The 19,583-nt window shown below is 37.0% G+C and overlaps 1 protein-coding gene across 6 annotated transcripts in view; it reads right to left on the minus strand.

The window, feature by feature from the left end:
* Positions 1 to 19,583, minus strand: part of LOC150086983 (cilia- and flagella-associated protein 53-like) — a 238,972-nt gene that overhangs the window by 16,622 nt on the left and 202,767 nt on the right. For all 6 annotated transcript variants that reach the window (XM_090372872.1, XM_090372870.1, XM_090372871.1 and 3 more), the window contains one exon: positions 10,093 to 10,235. In XM_090372872.1, coding sequence (XP_090228998.1) covers positions 10,093 to 10,235 — 143 coding nt within the window. The remainder of the gene's footprint in view (positions 1 to 10,092; positions 10,236 to 19,583) is intronic.

Here is a 19,583-nt window from a genome sequence, read left to right on the forward strand (position 1 = left end):
CGTTGAGCAGCTTGTCCATTGCCCTCTGCTAATCCATACACTAGGTGCATGTCTGCTAGCTCACAGTTCGTATATATTAATATGAAATGTACAATAGAAGCCCTCTTATCTGACAGGATTGGATACAGTAGTTAGTTAGTTAATTGAAAAATTGGTTAAGCAGGGAATCATAAAAAGTATATATATACAGGGTGTCTCAAAAATATTGGTACAAACATTTAGGGGAGGTAGGTAACATCTAAAGGAATGTGAATTGCATAGGAACCCATAACCGGAAACATCACCATAAGCCAGGTACACGGCGCTGTTCATCAGTTCGCGAGAGGGAAAATTTGGTTTACTCATTCAAGCAGTAGTCGTCGCACGAAGAGCATGCATCGAAACTTTAAGACATCATGATGTCTTCATAGTTCAGTATTAATATAAATAGTTTGCAAAATAATTGACAAGTAAATGAAACTTGGTATGAGAGTACATTGTTATAATGCAACACTGCTGTATATGAAAATATAAATACCTAACAAAGATTTTTAGAGCTCCTTAATAGGAGATGATCCATCTGTTTCTGTCAAGGTGTTTGATTTCTGCATCATACAACAAACCATCACTGATTTGTTGGAAAACATTGCTGAATCTATAAATTTTCAGAACCTTCAATTTATGTGAAATCAGTTAATAAACTATGTTATTTGTTATATTCTTGTAGTTCAGGACTTTCAACTGCATTGTCAACTTTGGGTTGTTGTAGAATTTTAAGGCACATCAGCTACTTAGACCATATTGCACCATCATATATTATGTCATTACAAGTGTGGATTCATGGGGAAATCTGCAAGTTGTGCAGGCTGAAACACCTGGAATAACTCACTGTTGGAAAAATCCCCCTACTCACTTCACCTGAGATCAGATAACTACAATCTCAATTGAAGAGGACATTAGAAATTTCTCCAATCACAGATGAAAATCAAATCCAGACCTTTCCAAAAAGGTGAAAAGTGGCAAAACCAGGATAGCAACCTTGGGCCAAAGTTTTCTCCAAGATTAGTAAATGCTGAACTCCAAATGTTGGCAACAAAGTTTTTGATATTGATAACTTTTAATGGTTCTATAAGATCCATATTTGTGCCTTCTATTTTTTCCAAAATTTAACTCAAACTTTTGCCTATGTTGTCTCTTTAGACATTCTAGACCCTTGATCCAGGCTGGATCAAGGATGTTACATTTGGTGGTAAAAACATGAATGGTCTTTATATCCCCTTCTTTAAGTTCCCAATGATGTGGAACATGAAGGAGTATTATCCATAAAGACAATAGCCTTTTCAGGTAAGTTTATTTTCTTCTATTTGTTTACAGAAGGTACAAATTTATAAAAAAAAATTCTTTGAATAATGTAGAGTCCATCCATGCTAATATTTCTTAGTGGCAGTAAACTGGTAAAGATGAACATAATAGGGAATTCTCCAATTCTCTTATCCAACTGGTTCCTTGAATCAGTCTGACAAGATCTAAGCATGGTGCATTATCTCATTGAGTGTGTAGGATAATGCAGTATGTTTGCTCTATAATGTTTAAATATGTTATATCATTGGTCCACAGCAATCAACAGATCCATGACTCCTAGAAACACATGCCCAAGACCAACACACTTCCTTTGCCAAACTATAATGTGCCCATACATGGTTATACAGTGATGCTGATCTCAAATATGTTTTGAAATGTGAAGGGTTGTAGTCTGAATGGTGGCCACCAACAACAGCCAATCAATATCTCAGCAGACCAGCACAGGTCTTTTGCAGGTCTATATGCGACATCATATGTAAATGAACTTATGAGAGGTCAACTGGCATCCACAAGCCAGCAGAGAAGAATGCAAATAACATTCTCACCTTGTTACAGCCCAAATTAGATGCATGTGAATCCAAAAAAGATTTGCATATCCTGAAGATATGCTAGTCTTTTTTTGAACATTTTCACCCCCATTTTGCTGTAGATGAAAATCACAAAGGATTGACTGAAATGTACGCTCCCACCCCAAATTAAATTTTGATTAGTTAAATATTTATTAAGAATGATTATTTAACCTGTAAACTCCTACAGTGGTTATTGTTCTTTCCCCTTTGTTATCTCTTAAAAATTTAGAATTATGCAGTTATCTTTTATTTATTATTCTCTTTAACCAATTATTTTGTATCCACAGAGCAGTGTTTGTTATTTATTTTAGGTTCTCCAATTCCAATTTGCTCTAATAACCAATACCACTGGCTAAAAGATTTTTTTAAAATCATATCTGATATTATCTGTGAAATTTTTAAAAAAAATACTGCATATAAAATGAAATTGGTGGCAGTGAAAACTGTAATTTGAGGGACGACCTAGAAGTGTAACCAAATGTGAAGAATGACCGTTGCCATATATAAAAAAATGAAACCTTTGTATTAAGACAGTCACATACAGAAGAAATACAAATAGATGCAAAAAAAACTGTAATGAAGACTGCACAAGCTGTTCAACTGCAATAATCTGTAGCCAGAATGGAGAAAATGCATGATCAGACTTTGAAAAAGGTCTTGTTGTGGGTGCCATTTATCAGGATCCATGATTCAAGAAATGAACCATCTTCCCTTACTCATAAATGGTTCCTCAAACGCATCCATCTCAATGATGTGAATGTGGCAGAAAAACAATACCTCAAGAGTGAAGCCGTCATATTCTAAGGAGGACTGTATGGAAAAATAGAACATACAGTGTGCAGCAAATAATATCTGAATTCAACCAAGCCCAGAACTGCCCTATTTCAATCTGTACCCTATGCAGGGAATTGAAGAAATTGGGTATTGATAGTTGCCTGCCTGTTTGGAAGCCACTTGTTTCAGAAAAAAAAAAAAAAAAAAAAACAGAAAAATCCGCTTGCAGTGGTGCCGAGAACATCGTGATTGAACATTGGAACACTAAAAGAAAATCATGTGATCAGATGAATAACAATACACTTTGTTTTGCACTGATGGTAGGGACAGAGTGTCATTAGAACCTAACAAAGTGATGGATCCTGCTTGCCTTGTTAAAACAACCCATGCATCTGGAGGTGGTATCATGGTAAGTGGAATGTTTTATTGGCATGGGCTGTTGATACTGGTGGAAGATCAAATGTCATCCAGGAAGTAACCGAATTTTGTATCAGATCTACTGATCCTATAATGTTACACTTTTATCCTGAAAGTGATGGCCACTTTATGGATGACAATGAAACAGTGCATCATGCAAGAATGGTTCGGAGAACATGACACAGATTTCCACCATCTTCCCTGGCCTTCACATTCACCTGACTCCAATCCTACTGAGAATGTGTGGGCCCAGGAGCTCACATCTGGTGAGTATGGGCTTAACACACCCAGGGTCCTGAGCTGGATATCATCATTCTTCTCTTTCTTGGTGATTCCTTTCTACTTCTTTCTCTCTCTCTCTCTCTCTCTCTCTCTCTCTCTCTCTCTCTCTAAGGGTGACTTGGGAATTTTTTTTGGCTGGTACAGCATAAAGCTCAGGCTTCCTTGCACCATATGGCTAATAATAATAATAATAATAATAAAAAATAATAATATGCTGGAGAGAGAGTGAGAGAGCTATTCAGCATGAAGCCCTCTTCTTCAACTTTGTCACAGTATTGCTCAGAATAATCGCCTGAGAGAGCATAAATTCAATTTGAGAAAAGTCAGTTATAGGATAGATGTGCGGAAGTTTGCTTTTAGCCAGCGGGTGGTTGATTGCTGGAATAAACTTCCATCTGTCATTGTAGAAGTGGATAGCTTAAAAAGATTCAAGGCAGAACTAGACAAACATTTGGAGCAAGTGGATGGGTGAAATGAGAAGGGTGTGTGTGTTTTTTTTTGGCTGATGCTGCATAAGCTTGCTTTCTTGCATCATGTGCCTTTGCTAATGCTAATGTGATATTTTGCTGGAACAATAGTTACAATTAGACCAAAATGCTCAAAAACACCTTATAGAATCCACATGTCATGCCTCACACTTGATGTTATTTTAAACAAAGGTAGCCTGGTGTGATACTGAATAAAGTTCATATTTTTTTGGTCAGTGTATGTATTATGTAATTAACACTTTATATATTATGTTAATGGTATTACTTTAATAAAAAATTAAATTCAAGATATAAATATTGAATTGCAAATAGATTACCAATATTAGGAGGAAATAATATATAAAAAAATTCAATAATACTAATGCTTGTTACATATACAAGGTATTTCAAAATGCATTTAAAAAATGCTACAAGCATTTTTTTTAATAAACAGTATCAGGATTTGTAAAATATGTGCAAATTGATTTTTTATTTTTCAGTGCACATCTAATGACTAATAATATAAAAACTGAGGGGGGGGTTTAACTGATTTTACTCTTTTATTTAGTTTTAATAATACATATAACATATAAAGTTGTTTTCCAGCTTTTTCATCCCACAATTCCATCCCCCATAAAGGTCATCTTTGCATCCTGCAATTCTGGGGCAAATTGCAAGATGAAAAGGTTTGAAAAATCAACTTTTAACTAGGCTACTCAATTTGTAACATACGTTTACTATGCCTAATCTAGCCAAAAATTTCATGATTGTGAAGATAATTTAGATAACTTTTTTTTTTTTTTACCCCATGGCAGTGATCGATTTTATATACAGGGTCATTATAAAGTCCTTGTGCAGTTTTAAAAAGGGTAAGTGAAAGAATTTATTACAGTTTTACATACATTTATTCTTGGGATTGTTAATTCTCAACAAGACTTGCAGTAAAGGATTGTTCTACAGATGCCACACTTTCCTCAATTACACTTGACCTTCCAGATCGTGGTTTATTATTGACGAAACTTGTTTCTTTAAACTTTTTCATCCAGTTAGTTATGGAATTTTTGTGTGGTGCATCTTTGTTGTAATGGGTTCTAAATCTTAAAGTCTGTAATACTGCGATTACAGACTTTAACTCAGTCAACCACAGCACACAATTTACTTCCTCTTCTATTGAAACCATTTGGTCAAGCCTAATTCTAAAAAAAAAAAAAAAAAAAAAAAAATAATAATAATAAAATTTTTGATAAACTATAATAAGATAAATGACTCACTTTAGTACACACTAAACTTCACTAAATTACATTTCTAATGTTTTTTACAGATTGATTTTATCACTTATAAAATGGAAGTTATGAACATTTAAAACTGCACAAGGACTTTATAATGACTCTGTATATCTGTGGAGCATGCCAATTCAAAAATGTATGGTTTTAAGTTTTAATGTTATTTTACAAAAATCATTTTTCCCACCACTAAATCAAGGTGATCTCACAGCCCACTAATTTCTAAATGAACATGGCAAATACATAGCTGAAAAAAAGACAGTAAAGTATTTAAAAACTCCTCATAAGCATAAAGGGAAACAAATCAAGCCACTCTCATTATGAGGCATTATTACACCAGTTCCTCATTTTACAAAAAGATTATGCATCCCTGAAAAGTGATTGAATAAGTGAAAATTCACTAAAATTAATTTTCCATGAATTTAAATGTAGTAATTAGTGATATAGATCTGCAGCAGTGTGTATATATATAAATAATAGTGAAGAAAAATAAATATATATTACAGATATGCACATATTCATTATCACTGATAATTTTAAGTGAACAAATTAAAAAAAAATATATATATATACAGCATAAAAGAAAAAAACTAGATTTCTTTACTTGTTAAAGTTAAGGTTCTGAGGCCAAAATGAGACATCTCTAGATCCCTCACTTGAAGAAAATATTGAGTGACATCTGCTTAGCTTCACTTGTTATTTCTCATTTTATAGAGCAACATACAGAAATAAATGGCATCTTTAATTTTTCTGCTTATATCAAGGCTGTGTTCTACAATTTTTTTTTTTTTTTTTTTTTATGAGAACCCCAAACACGAGAGGTATTATAACCTATAGTACTTAGTACCGTGCTTGGGTTGGAGGTTGAGAAGACGAAAGAAGATATTTGTTGACATTGGACTTGAACTTCTGTAGATTGTAATTTTCAGGAAATACGTATGAAGGAAGGTTGTTCCAGAAAACGGCAGTTGAATGAATAAATGAGGAAGATGAAAAGTTGGTTCTGTGGGTTTGAAGTTGGACAGTAAATGGATGTTGGCTGGTGGCGGCACGTGTTCGGACTGTTTTGAAAGAGAGAGCGGGAATTATAGAAGCCAATTCAGAAGAACAGTGCCCATGGAAGTATCTGTAGAAGAGGCATGCAGCAGAAACAGTGCGTCTATGAGAAAGTGAGTGGAGAGACTCTGTTAGAGACGAATCATTAATTAACCTAACTGCCCTCTTCTGAATGGAATCAAGAAGCCTGAGAGAGGTTTTGGGGGCACCACCCCAGATGTGGGAACAATATTCCATGGCAGGGCGGATTTGCGATTTATACAGAGTGAGCAGCTGTTTGGGAGAAAAGTAACGCCGAGAGCGAAAGAGAAAACCAAGTTTTTTAGATGCAGAGGAAGCAATATTTGTAATGTGCTTGTGCCAAGAGAGATTAGAAGTCAGGGTAATCCCCAAAAGAGATATATCCTTTTGCCTAGAAATCGGAGTGTCACTAAAGATAAGCATAGGAGCAGAAGAATCCTTTTTGCGAGATATAAGACAAGATTGAGATTTAGAAGGGTTGAAATCAACTAAGTTGTCTTTGCCCCACTGGAGAATTACCTGAAGATCGGCATTTAAGGAATTGGCAGCAGATTTTCGAGAACTTGAAGCTGATTGAGCTGGACAAGGTTTCTCAAAATGGAAAGTTGAATGCAATGTGCTATCATCGGCAAAACTATGGATAGGATTTCCAGTCAATGGAAGAAGGTCATTGATATACAAGAGGAAAAGAGTGGGGGAAAGAACTGAACCTTGGGGGACACCGGCATTAGTGGAGAAGTTAGAAGACAGAGAGCCATCTACCATCACCCTCAGTGAGCGATCAGAGAGAAAACTGGATAACCAGTTACTAAAAACAGTTGGCAAACCATAAGATGGAAGCTTGTTTAGAAGACCTTTATGCCAAACACGATCAAAAGCCTTTGAGATGTCAAGAGCAACTACTTGTGTTTCACCGAACCTTTCCATTGAATTAGTCCATAAATGGGTAACATAAGCCAGAATATCACCAGTGGATCGACACTGACGGAATCCATAATGGCGATCGTTGATCAGACGGAAGGTTTCTAGGTAGTTTAAGAGTTGGCGGTTAATTGATTTCTCCATTACTTTAGAAAGAGTAGAAGTAATTGCAATGGGACGATAATTGGATGGGAGGGATTTGTCACCCTTTTTAGGAACTGGCTGGATATGAGCAAATTTCCAAGCAGAAGGAAAAACACCTTTGGAATAAGAAAGTGAAAAAAGGCGGCAAAGAATAGGAGTAAGTTCAGGAGCACAGGTTTTGAGAACAAGTGGAGAAATACCATCAGGACCTGGAGCTTTCTTAGCATCAAGATTCATCAAAATCCTTCTGATATCCTTTTGACGGAAGACCACAGGAGGCATTGAATGGAGCGTGTTAGGAATGGTGGGAGGGGTTTTACCAAGATCATTAATACATGAGCTCAAAGAAAAATGGGATGCTAGCAGGTCAGCTTTATCCTTGGCTGAAGTGACAACAGAACCATCTGGTTTGGACAGAGGTGGGAGCAGAGATGGGCAAAAGTTGCGGCCAATAGCTTTGGCAAGAGACCAGAATGCTCGGCTACCATTAGGGCAAGAAGCAAGTTTTCTACTCTTAGCCTGTTCAAACTCTAGTTTGGACTGATTAATAACTGCTTTACAATTGTTGCGAGCTTTGATGTAGGCAGAAAATGAAACTGAAGAATTAGAAACAAGCCAATTACAATATGCAACGTTCTTCTCTTGGACAGCCTTAGCACATTTATTGGAAAACCAAGGTTTAGATAAAGGACGAGATTTTAAAGTGGAGTGTGGGATAAAGGATTCCATTCCTGCAAGAATAATTTCACTGACACGATCTGAGCAAACGTTGACATCAGAAGTTTTGAAACAGTAATCAGACCAAGGAAAAGAAGAAAAGAAGTCTCGCAGGTCATCCCATTTTGCATTCTTGTAATGCCAAACAATACGAGGTTGGGAATAGCCATGAGATAAAGGTTCCATTGGAGAAGAGGCAATCACCAAGTTGTGATCTGAAGTGCCTAAAGGACCTCTCACTTCAACCGTGTACTTAGAAGGGTTGTTTGTGAGAAAAAGATCAAGCATATTGGCTGTATGATTAGGATTGTCCGGTATTCTTGTAGGTAAATGAACAATCTGTGCTAGGTCATTAGTAATTGCAAAAGCCTCAGCATCTCGACCTGCTGGGTCGGTGTGACTAGAAAACGGAAGCCAGCTGGAGTTGTGAACGTTAAAATCACCAAGGAAAATTACCTCACTGATAGGAAAGTTGGACTGGAGAAAGTCAAGTTGCAAAGAGAGGAAGTCAAGTTGCAAAGAGAGGAAGTCAAAGAGCTCCAAGTGATTAGTGGAGTTGGGACAACGGTAGATACAACAGATGAATTTGACACAATGAGGTAGAGAGATTTTAAGCCAGAGAAGATCAAAGAGAGGAGATTCCAAATTGCCAAGTCTCTGACAGGGAATATCAGAACGGACATATGCACAAGTACCACCTTTGAGGCGAAAGAAATCATGCAGCGAATAATTTGGGCACCTGAGATGAGCAGTAGTTGAATCAACTGATAACTGAGATTCAGTCAGAAAAAGGACATGGGGTTTGGAAGACTGCAAGTGGAAATGGACATCGTTGAGATTAGAATTGAGACCACGTATATTTGTGAAATGAATTAGGAAGTCCTTGGGAGGTTTAGATCTTTTCGCAGATAAGCTTGCTCTATTATTTTGACAATTCATGGTGTATTCAATAGTAAGAAAAAGTGGGTGGGACATGCTGTATGAAGTAATGAAATTTTTGGATATGGCGTACATGTGGTAAGAATATACCCAGATCCTTGACATAACGTGGCCTCGACAATGCTCCCCGCATACACACTACTCGGACTCCCTCCAGTCACTATCTGGCAGAGTAGAGGTAGCAAGATTATACACTAGCTGATCCGGAAGCTTCCTAGAGAGTTACCAATAGGTTCAGTCCGGTGTACTAACTAGCGGCCGGCCTGCGAACACCGTTTTAGAGCTGTATCCTCGAAATGTAAGGAATATTGGATCTCGCCACGACATTCATCATAACCTCAAAAATCATCAATCATACTGCATGATGGAAGAGATATGGAAGGGTTGGCCGGAACTTAGCTCTAGAGACTAAACATGGGTTCCACCACTTCAAGCCTCCAATAAGCAAAGTGGTGGTATTTCACCGGTTGATGAGAGTCATCTACCACCTAGTACTGCCTGGTAACATAGAGGGGTGGCATTCCTCCATGTGGTGTGGGCGCCACACCTCGACCCCTGCTTACGTTGGTTCACACCTGGGTGGTCACCCACCATGTACTTGTGCATGAAGGTTACACCCAGGATTACTAACAGTCCCACCATCGTGAAGGTGCAAGCAGAGGATTTGGCTGTCATAGTCCGTCCAGACTTCGCCGAAATTGGGTCCAATTTGGCTTGAGTGTCACCCGAATATCAGTTCCATCAGCGTTTTAGACTCACAGGTAGCAAGAACAGCTTGTCTGGCATATCTGAGAGAATGTCTGTGACAGCCTCAAGGACATTCAAGTCATCTTCTTTTTAGGGAGGTCATGTAAGGGAAAGTGGGCACAGGAAACAGAAAATTCTCCCTTGTCAACATAAGAGCAATAATGCTTTCATTTCACCATCAGCATGATTTTAATTGCCTAATTATCCTTTGATTTTTTGACAGTCTATGATGCACACAAGGATCAGAGTATGATTGATATGTAGAACTGGCAAAAGCATTAAAGCAAAAATTTGATGAGTGAACAATTGTAAATTACGGACTTATTGTGCTGAAATCTTGCCTTATAACAGGTAACTCAAGAATAAGACTAATATTAACATCTTAAGTCCATTATAGCCATAAAAATACATTACCACAACATCCTTTTGATGGAGAACATTGCGTTCCCTCAGTTTTTTCTTCTCTTCCTCTAATTCTTTAATGTCTTTTTCAGCTTGCTGCAAGACTCTTTTCCCATAATCTTGAATCATTTTTTGCTTGAAACGATTTTCTTCCACTGAAAATTTTATGCATTTACTAAAATTAATATAAAACAAATAGGCTTCAGATTTCATATTGTGCATCTGTTTAGAAGAAATATACACAATAAAATCACATTATAGCAAACTGTTTTGGGATTCACAAGTCATTTCACTGCATTAAAATTTCACTAATAAAATATTGCTGAAAAGTTTTTCAAAGGAATCATTATTTGTATAAATAAAGCTTTCCTTTTCTAATATATATAAGTAGTAATTTTTGCTTTATTTTAATTAAATACTGACTTTAAAATTAATAATAAATAAATAAAATGATAAAATGCATGTACTATTGTTATTGTTATTTCTGGTGCAAAGGCTACTAGGGCCATATCGTGCCTATCAAGGGTATGGAGTTCAGACATTGTGATTATAAAATCATATCAGATGCGATCATATAGCTGTATCTCTTTGAGGAAGCAGAAAAATTCTTAAAGATTTGCATCATTGCCTATAATATGACGAAGTGTTAAAGGTTCTTGAAGATTTCTTAGAATACTGAATGAGGCTTTTCGGGCATCAGTGTATAGTGTACAATCAATGAGAATGTGTTTGATTGTGAGAAAAGAGTTGCAGTGTGTACACTTAGGATGATCGTCTCCTGTGAGTAGATAAAGATGGGTGAGGTGACTGTGACCGATTCGCACTCTGGACAGGAGGACTTCTTCCCTTCTGTTTACACGGAAACTGGAAGCCCATAACTTCGGTTCAGATTGTATTTGCAGGAGCTTGTTCTGCGGTTCAGCTTGCCATAGAAGTGTCCACTGTTCCTTACATACATGTCTTATATAGGATCTGTAGTCAATATATGGAACATAGTAATCTGTCAATGCTATGTTGGATGATCGTTTTGCTGCACAATCTGCTTTTTCATTCCCTGATATCCCCATGTCGCCTGGGATCCAACAAAAGATGACTACTTGCTGGTGTTCTTGGATATGCATCAGCCAAGATTTTATTATTGCTATTACAAGATGTGTTGGCGAGGAGGAATTTTGCAAGGCTATAAAGTGTGCTCTGTGAGTCTGTATATATCACAGTTTTTTGGATAGACAGATGGAGGATATTTTCTAAGGCAAGGTTGATGGCCCATAATTCTGCTGTGTAACTGCTGCATTCAGTGGGCAAGGAAACAGAGAAGGTGTTATAGGGAAAGACAGCTGCAGCCCCGACTCCACTTTCAGACTTTGATCCATCAGTGTATACTTTTGTAAAATGTGGATAATTTTTTGTGTGAGCAGTATGGAGTTGCTGTATATTGATATTTGCAAGCAAATATTTTCCCCAGTTTAGGAAATAGCTGTCACAGGATGCTTTAATAGAATACCATGGAGGATCTGCACTGTTTGAATTTTGGAAGACTTTGTCAAGATGTATATTCCAGGTTTGCGATAATGCCTGCAATCTGATACTAGTAGGTTGAACTGCTCTGGGTTTGTTTCTATAGTGCATAGAGAACTGTGGATCATTAAGTATTGGCCGAATGGGGTGAGTAGATATACTTTGAATTTTGGCCGCATAATTTAGGAGTAATATCTTTCTCCTGAGTCTGAGGGGAGGTTCATGGGTTTCAATATAAAGACTTTGTACTGGCGATGTTCTATAAGCACCTACAGCAATCCTGGGGGGGGGCAGAATGTTGAATAGGGGCATGACGTGCTAACATGCTTTCCCTAGCAGAATCATACACTGGGGCACCATAATCAAGACGAGATCTGATTAGGGTTCTATATAAGTGAAGTAAGGTGCAACGATCTGCACCCCACGATGTAGAAGAAATAACTCTTAGTAAGTTCATTTTTTTTCTGGAAAACAGTCCGTAGATGTTTAATGTGTTCTTTAAAGTTCAATTTATTGCCAAAAATCACACCAAGAAGACAAACGTTGTTCACAACAGTGACAGGTTGGTTTCTTAAGTGTATTTCAGGATCTGGGTGCATCTTTCGTTTGTTACAAAAATGAATGACACTAGATTTCTGATAAGACAGTCGGTAACCATTCTGTGTCATCCATAGTTCAATATTATTTATTGATGTTTGAAGTTGCCTCTCAATATAACTCGTTTTGTGAACTGCAAGAGACCGTCAAGTCATCAGCATAAAGGTATGAATTCACTGTATTGGGAATAATTTTAGTCAACTGGTTTATTCTTATTGCAAACAAAGTTGCACTAAGAACAGAGCCCTGAGGGACTCCTTCTTCTTGTATATATATGTTTTGGAAAGGACTTGCCGATAGCGAACTTGAAAGGTCCTCTGCTGTAGGAAATTCTGTATGAAGTAAGGTAAGTGACCTCTCAGATCCAGGGAATGAAGATCTCTCAGGATGCCAAAACACCAAGTGGTGTCAAAGGCTTTCTCTATATCGAGACATGCCATGACGAGCTTATTTTGAATAAATGCATTCCTAATATTTGTTTCTGCTTTGATCATAAGATCCAGTGATGATCGGTTTTTCCTGAAACTAAATTGATTATCAGATATCATGTTTTGGGAATCAAGGTGCCATGTTAGTCTACGGTGTAATATTTTTTCTAGGGTTTTACTTAAGCAGCTGGTGAGAGAGGGTCTATAATTATTAGACATAGAGAGATTTATGTCCCTGGTTTAGGTATTGCCAGTACAAAAGAGTGACGCCAGGAAGAACTGGGGAATGAATGTTCCATGAAGATGCGATTATAGAATGTCAGAAGGGAAGATAGCGATTTATTATCTAGATGTTGTAGCATTATGTTGTATATTCCATCAGGGCCAGCAGCGCTGTTCCTTGCAGTGGATAGAGCCTCTTGAAATTTTAGCATAGTGAGTGGTTGATTGTATGGTAGAAACGATTTGGTTCTGAAATTCAGATGGGATTTTTCAGCTGAAGTCTTAATCTTCTGAAATGATGGTTTGTATGCCATTGATTGAGATAACTGAAAATACTGCACCTAGGGCATCTGCAATCTCTGCAGGAGTAGACAGTTCCAGCCCATTCCAGGTGATAAATGGGGAGGACAATGGGTGAAATTTTCCATTTAATTGCCTGATTTTTTTCCATATAATTCTTATGTCAGTATTTTTATTAATTTCAGTTGCGAATCGAATCCAAGAGTCTTTTTTTGCTTTCTTCCTAATATGGCGGGCCTTAGCTCTAAGTTTTTTGTAGTTTATCAGGTTAGCAGTGGTAGGGTATTTTGCGGAATAAATTCCACGCACGTTTTTTTTCTTTTTTTGCATTTCTACAGTCCTCATTCCACCAGTAATTTCTGCTTCTACGGATGCTTGACTGTGATTGTGGAATGGCAATAGATGCAGCTACTAGGATCTGTTTTGTAATATGGTTGGCAGCTTTGTCAATTGGATGATATTCAATGGTCTGGTTGTCAAAGGATACATGGGAAGCATACTTTTTCCAAACTGCCTTAGAAAATTTCCATTTTGTGCTGTTTTCTGAAGTTATGCAGAGTGAAGTATTTTACAGATTACAGAGTATTTTACAGGTTATTGGTAGTGGTCACTATTGAGTGGATCGTCCAGAGCAGTCCACTCAATACTAGGAAAGAGGATAGGAGAGCAGATGGATAGGTCTATTGCAGAGACTGATCCTGTTGGGAGATGGAAATAAGTTGGTTTCTATTCTGTATTTAATATGGTTAGATTTTGTCTGTCGACAAGCATTTCAATGAGTTGTCCTCGGGCATCTGTGTTGGGAGATCCCCACAATGGATTGTGTCCATTGAAGTCGCCAAATAAACAGAAAGGGGTTGGCAGCTGCACAATGAGATCTTGAAGTTCTTGAAAGGTACAAGGATAACTGGGTGGCAGGTAGATAGAAACCAGTGTTAGGCTAATGCCAATCGCGTGGCAACAGCTTCAATGGTAGTTTGTAGCGAAATGCATTTACAAGGGACTCGTGAGTCCACGAGTATGGCTACCCCTCCATGAGCATTTATTGTTGTAGGTCTGTCTTGCCAAAAGAGAGAATAATTTTTTATCGAGGGAGACAACTGAGGTGTTAAATATGTCTCTTGTAAGCAGATTCCAAATTGGATTATGGTTCATAATTATTTCGTGGATGTCATCAATATTGCTGCGAAAGTCTCTGCAATTCCATTATACGATGTTTTTCATTGTTTGGATTTAAATGGAGTAGCTGCGTCTGTCTGCTTTTTGGAAATATGTTTCAGGTGGTCAGCTTTCATTTTCTCTCTCTTTGAAAAAACAGGTCTGGTTTCTATTTCGTCTTCTGGATGGATTTCCAGAATGGTTTCATTTTCTTCTTGATTGCAAGCCTCATTTGAGCAGGTCTTACGTAAGCTGAAGCAGCAACAGGTGGTATCGTGACTGGCATGTTACTAGATCTGGTTGAAGTCTGTTGCTTAGAGGACTGTGGTACGGAAGAGAGTATAGATTGTGCCCATTCAGAAATAGAAATGCTTGGTGGTATTGATGTGTCAGTCTGAATGGATATTGTGTGAAATCTTTTGGCAGCATCAGCATATGTATGTTTTGGTATCAGTTGCTGTATTTGTTTCCTTGCTTCTGAAAATGAGATTTTTTTTTTCTACCTTGTATTTCTGGATTTTCTTTTCATATTTCCATTGGTTACATGTTTTAGAGAAGGCTGGGTGGTTGCCTTTGCAGTTAGGGCAGAGGACTGTGATTTACAATCAGCTTGGGCATGCTCCTTCGAGCCACAGTTAGGGCATACAGCATCACCTCGACAGACTGTTTGGGAGTGTCCGAATTTCTGACATTTATAACATCTTAACGGGTTTGGAATATACGGGCGAATGCAGCAGTTCAGATACCCAGCTTTCACCGATGTAGGTAGGTTTGGTGAACTAAATGTCAGTATGATGCTGTGAATAAGTTCGCCATCCTTCTTCAGCATAATTCTTTTTGCCTATATGACCTTCTGATCTTGCAATTCATTTACAATTTCCTCCTCTGAGACATTCATTAAGTCCCATTCTGAGATGACACCTTTGGAGGTATTGAGTGTAGCATGTGGTGACACTACATGCTACACTCATCACATGAGAAGAATGATGATATCCAGCTCAGGACCCTGGGTGTGCCAAGCCCATACTCACCAGATGTGAGCCCCTGGAGTTAAGATATTAACGATAAGTACAGCGAACCCCAACCAAAGTTCATGGCAAGTAACGGGTGGTTTAATAGGTTCAAGCATCGTGCTGGTTTCCACAACGTTAAAGTATGCAGTGTAGTCGCTAGTGCCAATTCTGCAGCTGCAGAGAAATTTTGTGATGTGTGATGTGTTGGAAAAAATTATTGATGAAAGCAGCTATTCAACGCAGCAAATTTTTAACATTGACGAGACTGCTCTGTACTGGAAAAAAATGCCTGATCGAACATAGATTACCAAAGAGGAAAATACAATGCCAGGTTTCAAGATGTCAAAAGATATTGCCACGCTCTTGCTTGGGGCTAATGCAGCAGGAAATTACAGATTAAAATAATTGCTTGTGTACTTCTGGAAATCCTCATGCATTTAAGGGCATCAATAAAGCCACCTTACCTGTGCATTTCCAATTGAACCAGAGAGCATGGATAACAATATCTCCCTTTGAGGATTGTTTAAATGGTGCTTCATTCCCGAGGTTGAAATATATTGTAAAGACAACAACGTTCCTTTCAAGATTTTGCTTCTATTAGATAATGCTCCTGGACATCCTATTCATCTAGATGATTTCAAACATGAGAGTCATACTTCTATTGCGAAACATGACTTCAATCATCCAACCTATGGTCCAGGGTGTTATTTCGAATTTAAAAGCATACTTTTCATGCATAAAATTTGCTCAGGCACTGTCCGCAGTAGACAATGAGAAAAATTTTATGTTAAGAGACTTGGAAATCTTACAATATTTACCACGCCATCTTAAATATTAATAATGCCTGGGTGGAAATTACTAAAAGTTGTTAAATACCGCATGAAAGAAAATATGCCCACAGCATGTAAAAGGCTTCGAAGGATTTGAAAAAGATTAATCATATGAAGAGGTCACAGATAAGATTGTAAAGATTGCAGAGCTACTTCAGTTGTAGGTTAATGCCAAAGACGTGGAGGAGTTAATAGAGGAAGAAGAGAAGGAATTATCTAACGAAGAACTTATTGCCTTGTAGGCAGCGACAGTGAAAGAAGAAAATGCTGGCGACGCTTAAGATGAACCAAATGAGCCGAAACACTTCATCACCAGAGAGGTGGCAATGGCAAGGTATAAGAAGATGGATCCTGACAGCAAATGATTCTTAAAAGTTAAAAGAGAGGTGAATGATATGTTTGCTTGCTATAAAGAAATCTATGATGAAAAGAAAAAAGCCACTGTCCAGTCATCCATTTAAAGTAAAACCACTTAGAAATGAACCCTTCCTTCGGAAACATGTCTACTGGTGACATACTTTCAAAGACACACTTCGGAGACACACTTTCAAAAGAAAGTGTGTCTCGATTCATGAGAAAGTCGAAATTATTTGTGAGTTAGAACATAGTAGAAAAATGTTGGTGTGTAAAAAGTTTTCTTTGTCCTCGTCAACTGTATTGACACTGTGAAGAATACACGTTTACATATCAGCATTGGAAAAAAACATAACCGAAAAAAAAAAAAAATAAAAAATAATAATAATAATAAATTCAGAAAGTGCGAGGTTACAAATATCGACGTAGCATTGCTTCAATGGTTCACTACACAAAGAAGTGCTGGATTTTCAATAGATGGTTCAATCTTGAAGGCTCAAGCGGAAAAATTTGCTAAACAATTTGGACGCAACAATTTTGTATGTAATAACAGTTGGCTGGATCGATGCAAAAACCGAATACAGGCATATTAATACAAATAATATGTAGGTATATACTAATATTATTTTTTTATTTCTAATATTTCTTTTGTTTTTTGAATCTATCTTTTTATCAAGTTATTGAGAATTAAAAAATATAGGAGGCAGATTTAACTCATCACTGATATAGTGAGTAATGGATATAACGAGGAAATTTTGTCGCTCCCTTGATGCTTGTTATAACCAAGTTCGACTGTATATTAAAAAAATGAATTTCCCTGGGCAATGCCAGTTATTTTTGCTAGTTGAAATATATTTGTGTATAACATTAGCAGAGTATTTGTGTATTAGCAGATCCTTTATTAGAAACACTACATTAGTATATGTAGGCTACTGTCTGGCTAGAGAATGCTAATAATATTCTTTGGTAGTTTCAGCCATTCAGACCAAATAGCATTCCTCAGTTCCTGGATGGAAGAGGGCTTCATATGCTTGATGATCCTTTCAATTCTCATCTGCATGTGGCTGAACGAATTAAAATATCATAATTTTAATTTTGATGTCATTATCATATTCTCAGTCCATTTCATGGGGCATTATCCTGGCAGAAGAAGTGTCCAGCATTGGAAATGCATATGGTCCATAAGACTATTTAAGCCTGGCATTAAAATAAAACAGTCTCTCTTCATTTGTCTGTAAAAGGATGTACAGTGTGCTACCATCACAATTTATGTCCACTGACTGGGACCAAATATTCATGACGATTGCTTTTGATCACTTAATATATTACAGCATCAATATCACAATATTTCTAGTCATAGAAATTACAAAAGTCAATTACAGTACTCTCTACCAAAAACTGCTTTGCACATTTAGTTGCAATTAGCAGATTATCTCTAATAAAACAGCTGATTTCTGACAAGATGTTAAAGCCACTAGCTCTGTGAATCTTGTATGTATGGTCAATCTTAACATATTTGGTTAGCCAAAACAATTTATGTGTAATTGTAAAAGTATCATTCACTTTTCACAGTTCTGCTAATCGAGAAACTATTAATTTCATACCAGTAAGGCACATCTATAACAAACTTTGTTTCATCTAGAAAATTTCAATGTTCCTTGTCAGAGACTTACTAATCTGGAATCTCCTCTTAAAATTTCTTTACTCCAATCTCTCAAATTCATCTCTTACCTCTATCTTTCTTCCAACTCTACAAATCACTAAAGGCGCCTCCATAGCCAGGTGGGCAGGAGCAGCAGTGCGTAGCACATGCTTCTTGATTAAACCGGGGTTCGAGCCTGTGACCACTAAATATGGAGGATGCGGAAAGGTCAGGGAATGACCACCGCATATCCCCGGAGCAATATGGCCTTAGTTGCTAATGCTCCTAAAAAAAAAAAACCAAATAACAACAACAAATCACTCAGAAATTTTTGACTTCTTTTCTTTGAAATGATTTTCTCCATTGCAACCTTCCTTGGAAATTTTAATGTTCACAACTCGTGCTGGTTTCAAAGCCTCTGTGATTCCCAATGATCAACTTGTGAATTTACCTACTAGACAATTCTAACCACACACCCTTGATCATTTCCTCACCAACAAACCCTTCAAAGTATGCAGTTAATGTTATTTTCAAAATAAAGGGAGGAATTACCTCAATATATGCATGTAGGACGTTTCTGCCCTAACATTCTCCTTGAATTTAAATGAATATTAAAATAACAAAAGGAATTCTACTCTCAGAGGGTAGAATTACTTTCTGTTATTTTAGAGCTCTCTCCAACCAATATCCATGGTTGGAGAGAACTCTAAACCCGCCACCAAAATACATCAGAATTCCAACGGACAACAACAAATGGGAGAAGACATTATGCCTATAAATTAAAAATTAATAAAAATAACTTCAAAAAATCTTAACATTCTAAAACCTTATTTACTTTCCTTAACGTTAAAAAATTCTTGTCAAAATCACCACATTAGGTTTTTAAAATTTTGCCTTAAACAAAATATATCCCAAAACTTGCTGTTATGAATGTTAACCACAATACACTGTGTTCAAAGAAAGTGCATCACCTAGGAATTTCACATTTCTAACCCTTTTTCGCATGGTATGTTACATTAATGACTAGCATCACAAAAATAAATATAAACAAAAGATATTTATTAATAGTTAAGGCAAAGCTAAGTAATATGACAGGTGCTCTCAAAATATTCCAAAATGAACATTTGCAACCTTTATACAACAGTTTTGGAAAACATGACAATTATGGCTGAAATGTTATCAGAAGCCCTCAATTTGCATCAGTTTATCATTTTAAATGGAAAACAAAATGAAAATTTCACCAGATGCAAACTAATATTTAGTTGAATAATCTTGTCAAAAATTGATCTTGTCAATGCCTTGACAGCAGCACACTGTCAAGGCATTGACAAGATCAATTTCTGAAGATAATCAACTGATAGTTTGTGGTTCCAAACACGAATTATGGCTTCCTGAAGTTCATGAAGGGTCTTTGGTTTCTTTCTCACAACTGCAGATTCCA

Source organism: Mastigoproctus giganteus, chromosome 4, assembly GCF_048544385.1.
Source record: "Mastigoproctus giganteus isolate SK-2022 chromosome 4, ASM4854438v1, whole genome shotgun sequence".
Lineage (NCBI taxonomy): Eukaryota > Metazoa > Arthropoda > Arachnida > Uropygi > Thelyphonidae > Mastigoproctus > Mastigoproctus giganteus.